At 36.4% G+C, this 16,318-nt stretch overlaps 3 protein-coding genes across 3 annotated transcripts; 1 reads left to right on the forward strand and 2 right to left on the reverse strand.

Annotated features, from left to right (window-relative positions):
• The first annotated feature begins 827 nt into the window (after window positions 1–827).
• On the forward strand, window positions 828–4,624 carry LOC118055764 (sugar transport protein 8). Its single transcript, XM_035067752.2, has 5 exons — window positions 828–1,779; window positions 2,622–2,763; window positions 2,857–3,176; window positions 3,271–3,897; window positions 3,982–4,624. Exons 2-5 carry the CDS (start codon window positions 2,631–2,633, stop codon window positions 4,444–4,446), a joined length of 1,545 nt encoding a protein of 514 aa, XP_034923643.1. The 5' UTR covers window positions 828–1,779; window positions 2,622–2,630; the 3' UTR covers window positions 4,447–4,624.
• A 1,460-nt stretch (window positions 4,625–6,084) lies between these two features.
• Window positions 6,085–8,266, reverse strand: LOC118055769 (mavicyanin). The gene is made up of 2 exons (XM_035067766.2): window positions 7,982–8,266; window positions 6,085–6,685 (listed from the first exon to the last, which is right to left on the reverse strand). The coding sequence occupies exons 1-2, from the start codon at window positions 8,151–8,153 to the stop codon at window positions 6,312–6,314; spliced, it is 546 nt and encodes a 181-aa protein (XP_034923657.1). The 5' UTR covers window positions 8,154–8,266; the 3' UTR covers window positions 6,085–6,311.
• A 2,124-nt stretch (window positions 8,267–10,390) lies between these two features.
• On the reverse strand, window positions 10,391–15,121 carry LOC118055779 (sugar transport protein 13). Its single transcript, XM_035067776.2, has 5 exons — window positions 14,851–15,121; window positions 13,855–14,177; window positions 12,437–12,561; window positions 11,459–11,750; window positions 10,391–11,248 (listed from the first exon to the last, which is right to left on the reverse strand). Exons 1-5 carry the CDS (start codon window positions 14,984–14,986, stop codon window positions 10,559–10,561), a joined length of 1,566 nt encoding a protein of 521 aa, XP_034923667.1. The 5' UTR covers window positions 14,987–15,121; the 3' UTR covers window positions 10,391–10,558.
• Between the last annotated feature and the right edge of the window lie 1,197 nt (window positions 15,122–16,318).

Consider the following 16,318-nt stretch of genomic DNA (forward strand, 5'->3'; position numbering starts at 1 on the left):
ATAATTGTTATGAAGAGAATTCAGATGGCGATGAGAAACGAAAATGCAGATAGAATTTGTTTCCTTGGTGGTGAATTGAATGTAGTTTCCTTACCAAGAGGCTGTTCACAAGCTCGAGTTTGGAGTGGGGGACGGTTCAATTTGATTGAGTCAGGGTAAAATTGGGAGGTTCGGTGCCTTGTAAATTTCGTAGGCAGTGCTAAAAATAAAAAAATAAAAAAAAACGGAACAAAAAATATTCTAATAATCTGAAACTTAAACCTATCTGAATCCAGTAAATTTAGTACGGTGTGTCTCTGTGCGTATGTTTGTGATTTTGTGCGAGGGGGAGAGAATTCTTTCGGAGGTGAGCATTGAAAAGCTTTAATACGTTAGGCTGCCTCAAATTATCATGGGACACTTAAGGCTAAACTGTTTTTTAGTAATTTGCTTTCCTAACATCTGATAGGAATTAGGACGGAAGTGCAAGAAGGTTGAATGCTTGAATTTGTTAAAATTTGGAGTGAGGTTCAGAAGTTAGATCAGAAAAAGAGTTGGAACTATTTTTTCGCTCCCATTGAGTCATCCTTGTTCAACTTCTACCTCTGTTGTTTAAAATTTACCAATATTACTCTTGATATTTTTCAAGATATTCCAATTCTAACCATGATAATTTAATAAATAATGCAGCCAAATAATTTAATAAATAAATTTACCAATACACACACACACATGCATGCATGAATTTGAGAGGATAGAGACTCTTTAAATTATGTTCATATTATAAAGATGGTAAAGATGGTCGGAAGTGAAATCTCAATAATTAATTAAAGTTGGAGGTCTTGAGGTTTTAATCAGGGTGAAATTATAAATATGGGGGTTCAAAATTGCTAGAATTTGGAAGATTTGATAAGATTGGGAACTTAATTAAATTTTGAATTAGTTTAATTAATAAAATCATAAGCTTAAATGAAGATTTGATAAGGTTGGGGACTTAATTAAACTTTGATTTGGTTTAAATTAATGATGTCAAGGGTTTACATTGAAAATTTGATAAGTTGGGGAACTCAATTGAGCTTAGAATTAGTTTAATTAATGAGATCAAGGGGCTCAATTGAAGAACTATTAAAATTCAGGGTTGATTTGGGGTCAAAATTAAAAGCGATTGAAGTCTAAGGACCGGTTTGTAAAAGGAGCCGCAATGAAGAGGTTTAAATACAATTCTGGCCAAGGGTCCGATTAAGAAGGGAGGACTAGATTGAAAAACGGCTGCCCCAGTCTAGAAACGGCGCCGTTTGTCATTTCTGCTCACTGTCTTCTTCCTCTGAAATACAAAGGAGAGCTGCCTGCGAAAAAAGAAAAAATACAGGCCACCACACATTGTGATGCCCACAACTTCCTCACCAGCTTCTCAGTTCATTTCCGTGTCCTTCGCCGCCACGATGTGCCAACAACGTCGAGGAAACCATCACCAACAGTCCAGCTATGGCAGGACTGTTGGTGTCCCAATTCGCCCAAAACACAAACTCCTGAAATTTCATCCTTATCAGGGGAAGATAAGGAGCAAAGGGGACGCCTATAAGGGCACAAATAATTCAAAGAAAAGAGGACGAAAAAAAAATATTGCCGGGAACAGAACACAGAGGAGAGAAAACAAGAGAGGGAGAGAGAGAACCTAAAGGGGCAGAAAGACAAAGAAAAAAAACAGAGGGGAAGAAACCGAAAACAGAAAGAGAACCCCAGCAACGAGCATCCACACCATTATTCGCGCAAAACTCCAGCAAAAAACTCCGGCAACAGGTAAGCTTTCATTGTTTTACCCCTCGTGCAGTTTAATTACATAGATATTGTGCCAGGCGTGCATGGACAAATTTATTAGAATGATGTCTTAGTTACAAATTCTAATTAAATATATTTAATTATGGCTTAATGATGTCTTACAAATTCACGTAAGTTGTAGAGTACTGCGATAAATTCATGCAACACGATAAGAAAGCTTAGCAGAAAGTAACTCGGAGGCATTGGCAGAGCATGTCCAGCCACAGCTATCTTGGAGACAGTTTATGATTCAAGAGTTTCAGATAGGTGACTAAAAATAGGTTGGATGTCTTGAGAAAATTGAAAAAAAATCCACAGCACAATACTAAATTAATAAAGAGGTTGGGATAATAGAAACTGAAAAGGAAGAAATTAAGTTGATTAGCTGATTAGGATAAGAAGCTTAGTTTCAAAAGGTGATCCCAGTACGATAATTTATTGCATCCGTCAAGAATTTGTGGTCAGAATCTGGACTATATAAAGATATAACGAAAGGTTTTTCTGATTTATGTTCTCTTGTCACTTGCCGAGTCACCTGTTTAAGACTAAAATTAACATCTAGGAACTCCCTAAACACGCGGTTCTCCATTATTTGAGAGTCCAGCCCTTAGTTTTACCCTGTTCTCGTGTCTCTATTATTAGCCTTAATTAATTCCTCCATCTCTTTAAATACCTGCAGTTCTACACTAAAATAATTAAGAGCACTTGCAGCCTCTCTTGCTTTTCTGTTAGAGTTAACCTCCTGCCTGATCCTCTCTACTACTTGCAATTATCTCCTTCTCTACTTTTTTAACACTATTTTGGAGATAATTCTTTGTTCTTAGAGAGGAAAAATGCCGGCTGTTGTGATCGCTAACAATGGCGACGTGCCAGAGTTTGAAGGCAGGATAACATTTAGTGTCTTCGTATGTGTGGTGATTGCGGCTTGTGGAGGCTTAATGTTTGGCTACGACATTGGAGTTTCAGGTTTGTATTTGATAATGGACTTGAACTTTTTGCATTTCTTATATATTGCAATGATTAACAGTGCTGATGCTATTCAATTCATGCAAACTTCAGGTGGTGTCACAGCCATGGATGATTTCTTGAAGAAATTCTTTTATCAAGTATGGGAAAGGAAGCAAGAGGCTCATGAAAATAATTACTGCAAATATGACAATAAAAAACTGCAATTGTTCACATCGTCCCTGTACATAGCAGCTCTCATAGCCAGCTTTCTCGCTTCAAAGATGTGCTCAAAGTATGGCCGAAAGCCAACTATGCAGCTTGCATCTATTTTCTTCATCGGTGGCGTTGCTCTAACAACATTTGCTGTAAATATTGAAATGCTGATCATTGGGAGACTTCTTCTTGGTTGTGGAGTGGGATTCGCCAATCAGGTAGTAATTAAGAACCATACCTTCGAATACCTGATAAAATATGCCATTGCCGTCTACGATCACCAATAATTTGGTTTTCTTTTTCTTCCTCCAGGCAGTACCGTTGTTTCTATCAGAGTTAGCTCCAGCAAAGATCCGTGGAGCACTTAACATCAGCTTCCAACTCTTCATTACAATTGGGATCTTGGTTGCTAATATCGTCAACTATGTAGTTGGTAAGATTCATCCCTACGGATTTAGAATTTCACTTGGAATTGCTGGTGTACCTGCTCTACTGCTATGCTTTGGTTCGCTTGCCATTTATGAGACTCCAACCAGCCTTATTGAGCGCAAGAAAGTAGAGCAAGGAAGGGCAGTGCTTAAAAAGATCAGGGGTGTAGATAATGTAGATCTTGAGTATGATTCGATCGTGCATGCTTGCGAGGTGGCTAGCCAAATTACCCAACCCTACCATGAACTCATGAAGAGAGAAAGCAGACCACCACTAGTGATAGCCATCGTGATGCAAGTGTTCCAGCAATTCACCGGCATCAATGCCATTATGTTCTACGCACCTGTTCTCTTTCAGACAGTTGGATTTGGGAGTGATGCTGCATTGCTTTCTTCTGTCGTAACTGGCCTTGTCAATGTTCTGAGCACCACAGTTTCGGTAGTCCTCGTTGACAAGGTTGGTAGGAGGGCATTGCTGCTTGAAGCTTGTGTACAGATGCTTATTACCCAGGTTTGGATTTGAATTACTCTGTCTATCTTCCTCGCTCCAATTAATCATCCTATTAACGTTAATATTTCATTGCTTTGCATCCAGTGTATCATTGGAGGTGTTCTGATGAAAGATTTGAAGACAACCGGCACCCTACCCAATGGAGATGCAATGGTGGTGGTGATAATGGTATGCGTCTTTGTTGCTGGGTTTGCATGGTCATGGGGTCCTCTTGGTTGGTTAATTCCAAGCGAGACCTTCCCTCTTGAGACCAGAACAGCCGGGTTTTCCTTCGCGGTCAGCTCCAACATGCTTTTCACCTTTGTGATTGCACAAGCTTTCTTGTCCACGCTATGCCATTTGAAAGCGGGGATTTTCTTCTTCTTTGCTGCATGGATTGTGGTAATGGGACTGTTTGCACTATTTTTGCTCCCAGAGACAAAGGGCGTTCCTGTTGACGAGATGGTTGACAGAGTCTGGAAGCAGCATTGGTTCTGGAAGAGATTCTTCAACGATGAACAAGTGGTGGAAAAAAAAGCAATTGAGATGATCCACCCACATGTGACCTAAACTACAGAGCTGTACAGATGGGAATTCGAGGCTTGCGTCATTTATTAACAATAGAATCTTCTTTCGTCCACTTGGGATCTTCTTCTATTTCACCATTAATTGAATTTTGCTATGAACGATAATCAATGTTTGAGAATGAATTCAATCCAGTTTTGCAAGCGTGGAGTATTGCTGTTTATAGATTTGTTTGTTTCATCTATACTCTATACATGGTATATATTTTTATATTCTCCATGTAAAAGGTACAAGATTAATTTGGTACTCAATTCTGCAATTAATTAGGAATCTTGTAAAAAAAAAATGGTTCTTAATCCTGTAATAAAAAAACACAAATACTGGAAAAACAATCATCAAGGTAATTGGTATTAAAATATGTTTTTTTAATTAATTTTTTATTCATTTTCTTCTGGTTAATGTGACATTAAAATATCTCCAAGATTGCTTCCAGTTCTTATGTATCACCGTACCATGTCGTTCTTTAATTCAGTGACTGGAATATTGCTATTGTTTAAGATTGTTTATATATATAACACTTCTGTGAACTGAAATTTTGGAATGAAGGTTAATTCTCTTATCCTAGGCGAGCGTAAAATTGAATGGTAATGGTAGCCGTGTTTTTCAGCTCAAATCAATTAGGCGTTATGCTTGTAGATCTAAAACAACGTATGCATACTGCTTTTGCATCGATGATCTGATGGAGTGACAGCCATGGATGACTTTGTGATCGAATTCTTTTCTGCTGTTCATGAAAGAAAGCTTCGCGCCAAGGAAAACAATCACTGCAAGTATGACGATCAATATCTTCAGCTTTTTACATCTTCACTCTACCTTGCTGCCTTTGTTTCCAGCTTTGGTGCATCAAAGCCATGCCCAAAAGTTGGACATTTGAGCAAACTTTTGTTACTGAATTCTTTTTTAGCTGATAAAAACTTTCTTAGAATATTGTAATGCAGCTTCATTTTAAATTGCTACCGCATTGGGTAGATTAACGAGTACCTTTTGCACAGTACTGAAAAACTTTGGAGGCAGTTCCTCTATTTTTTTCCGGAAATAGCGCCAGTCCAGCGTCGGGGCTGTGAACATTCTCTTCCAATTCTTTGTAGTAGTGGGGATATTCTTTGCAAATCTAGTCAACTATGGAATTTCAAAGATGCATCCATGGTTGAAAGAGTTTGAAAGCAGCATCGGTTCTGGAAAAGACTCATGGATTAATGGTTATCATTATTGAGTGAAAGAGGATCGAGGTCCACGTAACCGAAAGGATCAAACAAGTTGTTCGTGTTCTGATTACCTGTTTGGATTTGGAAGCTTGAAGGTGACTCTGGAAAATAGGCATCTTGATTTCATGCTTCTACTGAAGACCAAGTTCATTTTATTGAATTAAAGATGGGTTTTTTTATATGATTTTGGGAGGGCAAACGATTTGTATTGAATGGGGTTCTTTCTCATTTGTAATTTCAATATGTATGGTACTTGAGTTTCAGAATTTGCAGCTTGCTCTCTTGAAATCCAGAAATACAACCCTGAAATTACAATTGTCTCGCCTAGCTATCTGCTAATATATGTGTCAGCAAGAATGTGAATTATGCCGACGGTAGCTTGCTTATTGAAATTAAACTTGAGTAGCAAAAGAATTGGTGCCTTAAAGCAATACATACTTTTAACAGAAGGTGCACACATCTCTATACAATAGAGATCAAAACTCACGGTGTATTTTATCACGAATCCCTATACCGGGTCCGATGTTCAATCAAAACAATTTATCGAAGATGCTAATAAAATGATTATAGATCACTTCTTCGATAACATTGATCTGTATAACATCTATCACCACCCCATAGTTTCAGAACAACAAAGCCTCAAAATTAAGCAAAATGGATCAAAAACGTTGCCAAAACAGCCACTGCCAAACCAATGTTTCCAGAAGGACTTTTCAAAGCCTTCAATGGCATAGCATTGCTTGGGGCCGGCCCGGGTACTTTAGCAGAAGGAACTGGTGGGGAGGAAACGGACGAAGTTGGTGCCATTTCATTGCTTTGTAGTACATTAATGTCAACCTTCTGTCCAGCTTGGCAATGGCCAGGGACACCACAGAAAAAGAAGTGGTGACCACGAGTCTTGATAGTGATCGAATCATTGCCGGTGGTGTAGGTTGCCAGAGGGGCAGAGGTATTGCATGCTTTGTACATTGCATGTGTAACTCGCATCACATTGTGAAATTGAGCATTGTATTCGAAAACTGATACACCCATTGACAGTCAATATATAAGCGAACATGTAGTTTTAGATAGATCAATAATTAGAAGGACATGAATGTATAAACCCTGAGCCAAAAAGCTAGGCAAATGTACTATTGTATATAGAAGAATAACCAGAACACCTAGGATCTATTGCATTAGTAGGTATCTATTGCATCCTCGGTTTGCTTCAAAGATTAATCATGTCCATTCCATTCTTATTCGCAAGACAATCACTTGCCTTTCAATTTGTACTTGAAAACAAAACAAAAGAAATCAGGCAAACAGATTAAATCACGCCTTCCATCACGTACCTAAACCAAGCAAAGTCAAGAAAAAGACAGCAACAAAAAAGCTTTTGGAATTTTGGCTTTTTAGTCCCCATTTTAACCAGAGCAAGAAACTTTTTATTTTCTTTTTCGTTTCCACGAATTGTATGAATGGATGCGATGTTTTACTCGCATCCCACCTCTCATGAAATGTCTCAAAAGAAAGATACCCATACAGACATTATCATGTCGATGCACAGGATAAAGGGACACCCGTGTAATGGAATATAGGGGAATGTAGCATGATGACTGATGAGCGTGGCTTTTCTATGTACAAGTGAGAAACATCAATTCATCATCCTTGAAGCATGCTAGAACCGGAGGATCAGAGTTGATTTGGTGGGGGCAACATGTAATGTACATTCATGAGGCATTTCATGGCCCACCAGTGTAATCATGAAATCTTAAACAAGTGTATTTGGTGCTAAAATTGCTCAAAACACTTGGCGGATTACAGGTCACCCACATATGGGGTGACTGCATATTATACGTGTCATATAATACTTCTAATACCATAAAGGCCAGTTTCCATGCACAGTGGCTAGCCACAGGAACAGCCAGCTGGGAATGAAGCAACAACAATGAAGATCAAACACCAAAAAATTGAAGCCAAAACAAACAGCCAAATAAACTGAGAGTGAGAGGTGATAGACAGGAAAACTCGCTGCTGCTAGTCCTGATATTCATTTTACTAACCCCACCAGTTCGAGATAAAGATTTGTAAAGCAATAGCAGTATTGGAATTGCAAAACAGTAGTGAAACTTATCCATGAATAATAAGCAGATCTTGAAATTATTTTGGAGCACAACGTTAGCTGGAACTGAAATTATTTTAGCTCACAAAATTATGGTTTATGTGGAAAATGAGAACTCACAGAATGAAATATATAGTCAGAAAGGAAAACCCAAAGCAACCATAAAAAGGTAAGATTAATCAGGTAAAGATTGCAAAGATGGTAATAAACTTACGGATAACATCTTGAACTTGGAAGGTCTTGGTAGCAGACCATTTTTTGTAGTCAAAGTTGCCAATTGTGGTCCAACCAGCAGAATCCCCAACCTTGTGCACAGCTGCATGGATCAACTCCATCGCTAATGTGATTGACATCAGCAGAGCCAGTGCTCTCTTCACCAAAGCCATGGCTGCAAAACTGTGATAATTAAGCCGCTTGATGGGTTTCTTTGCTTGGATTGAGGTACGAGAACTGGAGAGGCATCTTTCCCTCCGGGCGTTTATAAATCTTTTGGGCTTGCAAGTTGCAAGGGTTCCTCGTCTATTTTGATGGTGGATTTTAAGAAAATGAGACTTTGGTCCCTCGTCTATTTTGACATATGCAACTGAGGACCTCATTTAATGTAAAGTGACAGCGGTGGTACAAACTAAGAGGAAAGAGAAGTTATATTGGTACGATTCTTAATTTTATTTATCTTCGGAATTAAATGCAAGATTATTTAGTGATTCAGCATTTGAGAGAAAATATACTTGCATGTGAAAAAATCTCGACTGGATATGTTAAAGGTAAGCTATCAAGAATATATGTAACTGTTTAGATCACACTGTTTACCGTTAAACCTCCACTTCAAAATTAAGACAGTCTTAATTAAAAAATGTATTTTTTCTTCAAGAATTCAAATTATTGGATTTTTATAAATATTTATTTTAATTACCAGCTGTGTCTAGAGAGAACCTGAAAATAATAAATCTCGATATAGTACCGAAGTTATTTTGAAGAAATACTTCAAACTTGAAACGGGAGTCTTTTAAAAAATGCGTTTAAGAAATTTGTGGTGAGAACACGAAAAGTTGGACAGAGAAAATATGAGTAAAGTGCAATAGCGTAGCGTAGGTTGCAAGACTCTCTACTTTTCCCGTGTACAAAGAAAGCAACCGGAAGGAAATAATTACGGTGGGCTCGATTGTAATTATGCCCTGACCAATCCAATAATAAAAATTAAAAAGAGGTGCTCTAATTTCTCTTGCCACCTGGCATTCCACTGCTCGCCAACGCCACAACATTCTTCCCTTCCAAGTCGCCAGCCCCATGCGGCAAACGACATGGATGAGTGAGCAACTACCAAATTGCCAATTATTGGTTCTCAATTAATTAATCTAGGGGTGCTTTTAAAATACATTTTTTTAATTAAATTTATTTTTTTATTTATGAATTTCATTTTTGTTTTGACACAAATATTTTTTTAATCAGCAGTATGATTTCTTTAATGAAAAATTAAAACAATTAAACTAAATATTTGTAAGATTTAAATGATTTAAATTTAAAAAATAAAAAAGTATTCATTTAATAAAAACTTCATTTTTTTTATTTTTTTGAAATCATGTTTTTTTATTAAAAGCATGGTTTTATAAATAAAAATATAACATGCTCTGAAAAGCAAGTTTTAATTAAAAAAAAATATTTATGATTATATAAAAACATAATTAATTTGAAAAAACTATATATAAAAATTTAACAATAAAAGAAAAAAGAAACAAATATTTTACTTTCGTTGAACATTCATAGACAGTTCTTTTAAAATCATTATATATGATTATTCATGAAATAATTATTAATATTACCATAAATATTTTGTAATCTTGTTTGAAAATTATGGTAGGACCAAATTTTTTTATCTTTACATAGAAATATAAAAAAATAAGATTTTGTGATCGAAATGTAAACAACTAAAATTATTATATGAATCAAATAATATAAAAATAAGAAATATAAGAACTAAAACGTAGTTTTATAACTTTGAATATATATATTGTGGAGATGCAGTGCAATCCATAGTATTTTCTTTCTACATGTAGTACTCACACCCTTTAGTTTATTAGTAATTTGGTTTTGAATTATGGAACAAATCATTTTTTTATTAGAATTGAAAAAGATAATAATAAATTGATGGGTAAACAATATAAAATATTATTAAATCTACTCTGATGTGATAAATAACCGTCCATGTATAAAAGAATATATATATATATATAGTCTATTTATTATTATTTAGTCCCGTGATATTTGTTGTGTTTTATATATATATATATATATATATATATATATATATATCATTCTTGTTTCTATTTCTTTTTCTCGCTAATTAATTAGAGTATCACTGTGTGTTTTAATGCCCTCCGAGGTATAGAAAGACTAATCAAGCCTAATATCATTGCACCGTTAATTAAACAAATTTATGTGGGATTACTTTTGGAATACTAGATTTAAGATATGGTGTCAAAGACTTTGGTTGGTGGAGGTGTGGAGAGTAAGGAGAAGAAGAAGCGTTCGATCAAGTAGATCCAATATATATATATATATTGCGTAAATTAAGCTTGAAGAGCACCCCTTACGCTTCTATTGCCCTTCTATACATTTCTTGAGCTTTGCTTTATCATTGTTTCTTAATCTCTTTATTAAAGATAAGATTTAGGTAGGCTGGCTAGTTTAGCTTACAAGCAAAGAGCCCAGTAACAAAAGATTGGGCTTCTGACCAAAATGGATCCTTCTTAAAACCCCTCAAACTTACATCAGGGAGGCAGGATCAAGTCCACTAGCATGCCCACTTTTCAGTGAGTGGGTCCCCCTTAGTTCCAGTTGCTGGTACTTCCTCCTTGTCGTCCATAAATCTCTTCCAGAACCAGTGTTTCTTCCACACCGTGTCCGTCATCTCTTCAATAGGTATATTCTTTGTCTCCGGCAGCAGAAATACCACAAATATTGACATGATAAGCACCCAGCTAGAGAAGAACAAGAAGATGCCGAACTTCAAGGTACAGAGCATGGACAGAAAGGCCTGTGCCATAACAAAAGTGAAGATCAAGTTGACACATACAGTGACGCTTTGACCAGCTGATCGCGTCTCCAATGGAAACGTTTCGCTGGGGATTAGCCATCCAAGAGGTCCCCAAGACCATGCAAAGGCTGAAACAAATGTGCACACCATAACTACTACTAGAATTCCATAACCACGATGAAGGTCATTAGAGTCGTCTGTAACCTTGACTCCCAGTATTATTGCTATTACCACTTGAGAGAAGAACATTTGGACACCAGCTTCCAGAAGGAGCATCCTGCGACCAACTTTGTCCACTGAGTAGATGGATACACAGGTGGAAAGAACGTTGACAGCCCCAATTATAACAGCTGAATAAAGGGCAGCATCACTGCCAAATCCCACCGTGTCAAATAGGACCGGTGCATAAAACATGATTGCATTAATTCCTGTGAATTGCTGGAAGATCTGTTGCAACCAATTAATTATGATCATCAGACCAAATCTCTGGAATACAAGGTATTATAGATAGCTGGGGCCAATTTAAATAGCTTGTTATGCTTGGCAAGTGTCATGTTGAAATCATATTGATACATGTTACAGTCTAAATGCAATTTAAATTTAATCCAATTGATTGAAGATGTCAGTTACAGTTCCTATTCATTTAAAAGTACTGACCTGCAAAGCTATTGTTATAGATAGCTGGGGCCAATTCCTCCTCTTGAGGAGATTTCTGAAAGGATGCTTTACTTCTTTTGCCATTCGGCTTGCTTCAACGAGCTCCAAGAACTCTGGTTCAATGTTATCTGTACCACGAATCTTTCTAAGTACAGATTTCCCTTCATCTAGTCTACCACGCTCAATGAGGCTGTTAGGGGTTTCTAACACCAGGAGAGCCCCTCCGGTTAAAAGAACTGCCGGAATACCAGCCAGGCCCAGTGAGAGTCTCCAACCCCATCCTCCTTTAATTCTGTTTACATGAGGCACACCGCAAATATAATTAACAAATTAAGAATTGGCAGCAAAAGTACAAATATATCTTCAATTTGGAATCTTCCTAATTTCATGTGGCTTGTGAAGTCTATAGAAAATGGCACTAGACTATCATCACTAGACTATCACGCATCTGATTGCACAAATGATAAATATGTCGACTGTCATGGACAAAAAGAAATTGAAATAGGGGGAAAAACAATCGGATATGGACAATTGAAATTTATTTCCTCAAACTGTCGAGCAAAGATTTCTTTTCTTTTAATTGTTATACTTAAAGCCAAACCACTCTCGTACTGGTATTCATCCGACAAGAATTTTTCTTCTCTTGTTGGTAGGCAACGAAGCTGCTGATCTCAAGTATTTCAAACTCAATCCTTAACCTTAGTGTTCAACAGTGAAGCAGTGGGCATTTGATATTTGTGCAAAGGAGAAGAGCCCATGCTTCTTTTATTAAATTCAAACGAAAAACATTCCCGAGTTCTAATTCCATCAATTCCTGCCAAGTTATCATCTGTCCAGGCCACAAGAAGTTTGACACCAATATGATGACAGAAGATGTTATAATATTGCAACGGTAACTAATTCTACAATCTACTTCCTCTATGTTTCTCCTTCTGATTATTTCTGGAAAAAGTAAGGTTTTAGGAAGAGAAGACTTACTTTGCAGTCCCATAATTGACAAGGTTGGCAAAGAGAATGCCAACGGTGACATTGAGCTGGAAAAGTATGTTTAATCCTCCACGAATTCTTGTGGGTGCTATCTCAGATAAAAAAAGGGGCACAGCCTGTCATGTATTGAAATTGAGGTCATCAATATAATTAACAGAAGACTATTTTCCATTTCTTGACAAGAAATTAAGACGCCTCTGATAAGTAGCATGACGGCCCAATTGACGTGCATCGCACCATAAGATTCTCACCACCATCTCAATGTATTTAGACAGAAATCTATACATAATTAACAGTCAAAGAAGCATTCGAATCTCAAATGACAAATTGAACTGATTGATCAGAACAAGTTTCAACAATCTTTGGCTGTTAAAACAGCTGGCATATTAATATAAAATTTAAGTTGGTTTCATTTGAATTTGGAGCAAAAAAATGTTCAAATTATTGAGCTGGAACATTGTATTAGACAAAAAGTAAAAAAAAAAAAAAAAAAACCCTGCCCTCCATCTATTCAAATCTTAATTTAGTACAGCTCTTAAGCTTTTCCACACAAACAGTTGAATTTAAGGTCCAAGGATAAGGTAAGTAATTCAAAGATATACATCAATTAGGCTACACAACTAGAAGTTGGAAACAAAGCGTCTACAGCCGTCAGCCCTTCACAATCAAGTTAATCAATAGAAGAAGAAAAGGTACTTTTCGAAGACAATCTTTCTTTAGGCAAGAGGGAAGGCACCATGAAACTCGCTGTTTCTGGACAAAAAGCTAACCATTCTTGTCGTATGACACTTTTTATGATCAGGCCAAGAAAAAGAGAGAGAAAAGATATCAATCACGTGTAAGAGCATCAAATGGCTAGACTGTAAACTTGGCGATCAGAGAGAAACTAATTGGTGTTTTTACCATGGAAATACAATTTAATTACATTTATAATAAATAGCAATGGATTAACCAACAAATTTGAAAAGGAAATGATGTCGGCAAGACATCAGGATATTGCTGGGCCCTCCTCCTCGTCTGCTTAATTAACTATCTTCCTATATGCCTCCACAGAAACTACCCTCAGCCCACTTGCATAATCACCCGTTTGAAAATATAATTGTTTTAAAGTATTTTTTTATTTAAAAATATATTAATTTGAAGGAAAAAAAAAAATAAAATTTAATTTAATTTTTTTAAAAAAAAAACTTTTAAAATAGAAAAAAAAAAAAAAAAAACTATGTGAAAAGCAACGGTTTAAATGTAGTGTTTTTTTTTTTTTTTCAATTTAAGCGAGCTAGATGTCTAGATTCTTTGACTGGTCAAATAAAAACATGTGATCTGAGGTCATAATTAAGTGTTAAATGCAACAAATTATAATCCTTAGGAAATGATGCGGTAGCGCAGTTGATATATACACACACACGAACCTGGTTAGCAAAACCAACTCCACAACCAAGAAAAATCCTTCCAATAATGAGCATGGCAAGGTCTTGAGCAGCAGCATTTAGCACCACACCAAGTATAAAGAAAAAGCCAGCAATCAACATGGTTGGCTTCCTGCCTAGCCTTCTAGTAGTCCAAGATGCAAAGAAAGTTGCTATCAAGCCAGCCAAGTAGAGTGATGATGTGAACAATTGCAAGTTCTGGTTATCGTACTTGCAATAATTGCTATTGAGATTGGGATCCTGGGTTTTCCCATAAACTTCTGGGAAGAACTTTTCCAAGAAATCAGGCATTGATGTAACACCACCTACAACATCATCATGTATTAATTACGCATCCATAAATTAATAACATCATCCAGTTTTTTCATCAAGTTAAACAACCAAGTAGCCTAAAGTTTCAGCCAAAAAAAAGAGGAAAAAATAGGAGCCTAAAAGAATTTTTAAAAACAGCAAAATATAACAGGGGTGGAAAATTAATTTTAAAAGGAAGTAATGGTGATGTGGGCCCGGGTAGATTCTTTATATTTCTATTTTATTTTTTTGTGTTGTAAATCGAGGCTTAAAGCCCATCTATATATTTCTATTGGTAAACAGCCAAACGGTTCTCTCTCAGCTGGCAAAACTTTAACGAACGAACGAACTCCTCGTGCATGTCACTGTATTTCTTAAACTACCCGTGTTCTATAACAAATAACGGGGGAATTATATTAATTTTGAAGGCAACAGAACCTTCCCGTCTGTTTGGCGGGATCGTTGCTCTTTGCGGAGATCTGCACGCACTCTAAGCATAAAGTTCTCAGTTAATTTTATGACATACACGCAGTTTTTGCCTTCAAATCTTTAGCTTGTAAAAGAGATAGTTTTTTTTCAGAGAAAAAAAAGGAACTGATTTAAGTTCAAGTTTTACAAACGACGTAAGAAACTTCAAAGAATAATGAAAACGAAATGAACAGTTAGAGAAGGCCAAGGATTAATAACCTGAAACACCAACGTCATAGCCAAACATGAGACCACCAGTAGCAGCCATTATGCAAGAAAGAATGACAATCGGCGTTATCTTGGCCTCAAACTTCACTCCCCCGGCCGTCGCCGTCGCAAATCCTCCGGCAGGCATTTTAACAAATAACAAAGTAAACTCAAAAGGAAAGTACTATCTTCTCTCTAAAGAAAAAAAGAACGAGAGAGAGGATAGCCGAAGAGGAGGGGACTAGTTTCTTTTCTGTTGTGCGCAAATACTTAAGAAATGGATTGTTCTGATACAGCGCCTCGTTAATGAGTTCTTATAGACGCGCGAGATGGAGCGCGCAAAAACAAAATGGATTATGTGTGGTGGGGCACCCACGTTCTGATGTTTCCACGTGGTGATTTGGATCTTTTTTATAATTAGTGTGTATGGCTTAGAGGTTTGATGGTTTTTTTTAAAAAAAATACAATTATTTTAAAGTATAAATTATATTTTTAAAAACTAAAAATATATATTTTTTATGTGATACTCACCAAAAAACAATTCAAAGCAAATTAACTTCAAACCAAACACTCTCTTTCCACGGCTGGCTAGTCAACGGAACGGCTTTAATTTAGACCTCACAAGACTCTAAACTCTAAATACAGTCTAGAGGATAACTGGATAAGTAAACTAATGAAGCCATTTTGATTTTCTTTTCTTTGTTTTTTTTTTTAGTGAGTGAAAATAAAATAAAATGCATGTGTTGCTGGGCTAGCTAGCTTAATTAGCTCGAAGCACAAACAAATCTTGAACAATGCCAAATTGCCCTTGAGGAGTGCTAGCTAATGTTTATTACCTAACTCAATTTGATTCTTCCAAGCTTTGAGGATGTTAGTCCGTAGTTGAAAGGAAAGAAAACAATCAGAGGAGCTGTAATAATTTCGAGGGAGAGAAAGTTTTGCATAAAGAGAGCACTGCGGAGCACTTTAAGCGAAGTCATAGTGGCCCTTGATTACTCTAAATGAATTTTCGCGGTACCAAGCAACCATGAACCCAGAAACAAATCATGCCTTTGCAAAGTGCAGGTGTTAAAAATTATTTTTAAAATAAAAAAATTATGATTTTAATATATTTTTAAATAAATAACAATTTTAAAAATAATGAGTACCTCACAACTAAACACCCTTTAATTATGATGAGTGATAAATTGATCGGAAGGGTATCCTTTTTCCTTGTGTACTTATCTATAAAAACGTTTCACGTGTATTTCTGTGGTGGATTGGAGGTTTATTGAAACCAAGAGCTTTGATGTGGATCCACATGTATATCCAATTAATCACACAAGATGACATTATCCATAGAGAAAGATGCATAATGTATGTGGATGTAAATTTTGGAGGCAACAGTATCTTTTGACCAATATATATGTAGGAGCAGAATTCCATGGCAGTGGGAGCTAGCAATTATACAAGGATTGACCACTAAAGTTCTTTTCTTAAT

The sequence above is a fragment of the Populus alba genome, chromosome 8, assembly GCF_005239225.2.
Source record: "Populus alba chromosome 8, ASM523922v2, whole genome shotgun sequence".
Taxonomy (NCBI): domain Eukaryota; kingdom Viridiplantae; phylum Streptophyta; class Magnoliopsida; order Malpighiales; family Salicaceae; genus Populus; species Populus alba.

Coding starts and splice junctions, on each gene's coding strand:
- LOC118055764 (XM_035067752.2), top strand. CDS start 2,631: ATGCCGGCTGTTGTGATCGCTAACAATGGCGACGTGCCAGAGTTTGAA. Junction 2,764..2,856: donor CTACGACATTGGAGTTTCAG/GTTTGTATTTGA, acceptor TGCAAACTTCAG/GTGGTGTCACAGCCATGGAT. Junction 3,177..3,270: donor GAGTGGGATTCGCCAATCAG/GTAGTAATTAAG, acceptor TTCTTCCTCCAG/GCAGTACCGTTGTTTCTATC.
- LOC118055769 (XM_035067766.2), bottom strand. CDS start 8,153: ATGGCTTTGGTGAAGAGAGCACTGGCTCTGCTGATGTCAATCACATTA. Junction 6,686..7,981: donor CCAAGTTCAAGATGTTATCC/GTAAGTTTATTA, acceptor TGGGTGTATCAG/TTTTCGAATACAATGCTCAA.
- LOC118055779 (XM_035067776.2), bottom strand. CDS start 14,986: ATGCCTGCCGGAGGATTTGCGACGGCGACGGCCGGGGGAGTGAAGTTT. Junction 12,562..13,854: donor GAGTTGGTTTTGCTAACCAG/GTTCGTGTGTGT, acceptor AATACATGACAG/GCTGTGCCCCTTTTTTTATC. Junction 11,249..11,458: donor CTATAACAATAGCTTTGCAG/GTCAGTACTTTT, acceptor TGGTTGCAACAG/ATCTTCCAGCAATTCACAGG.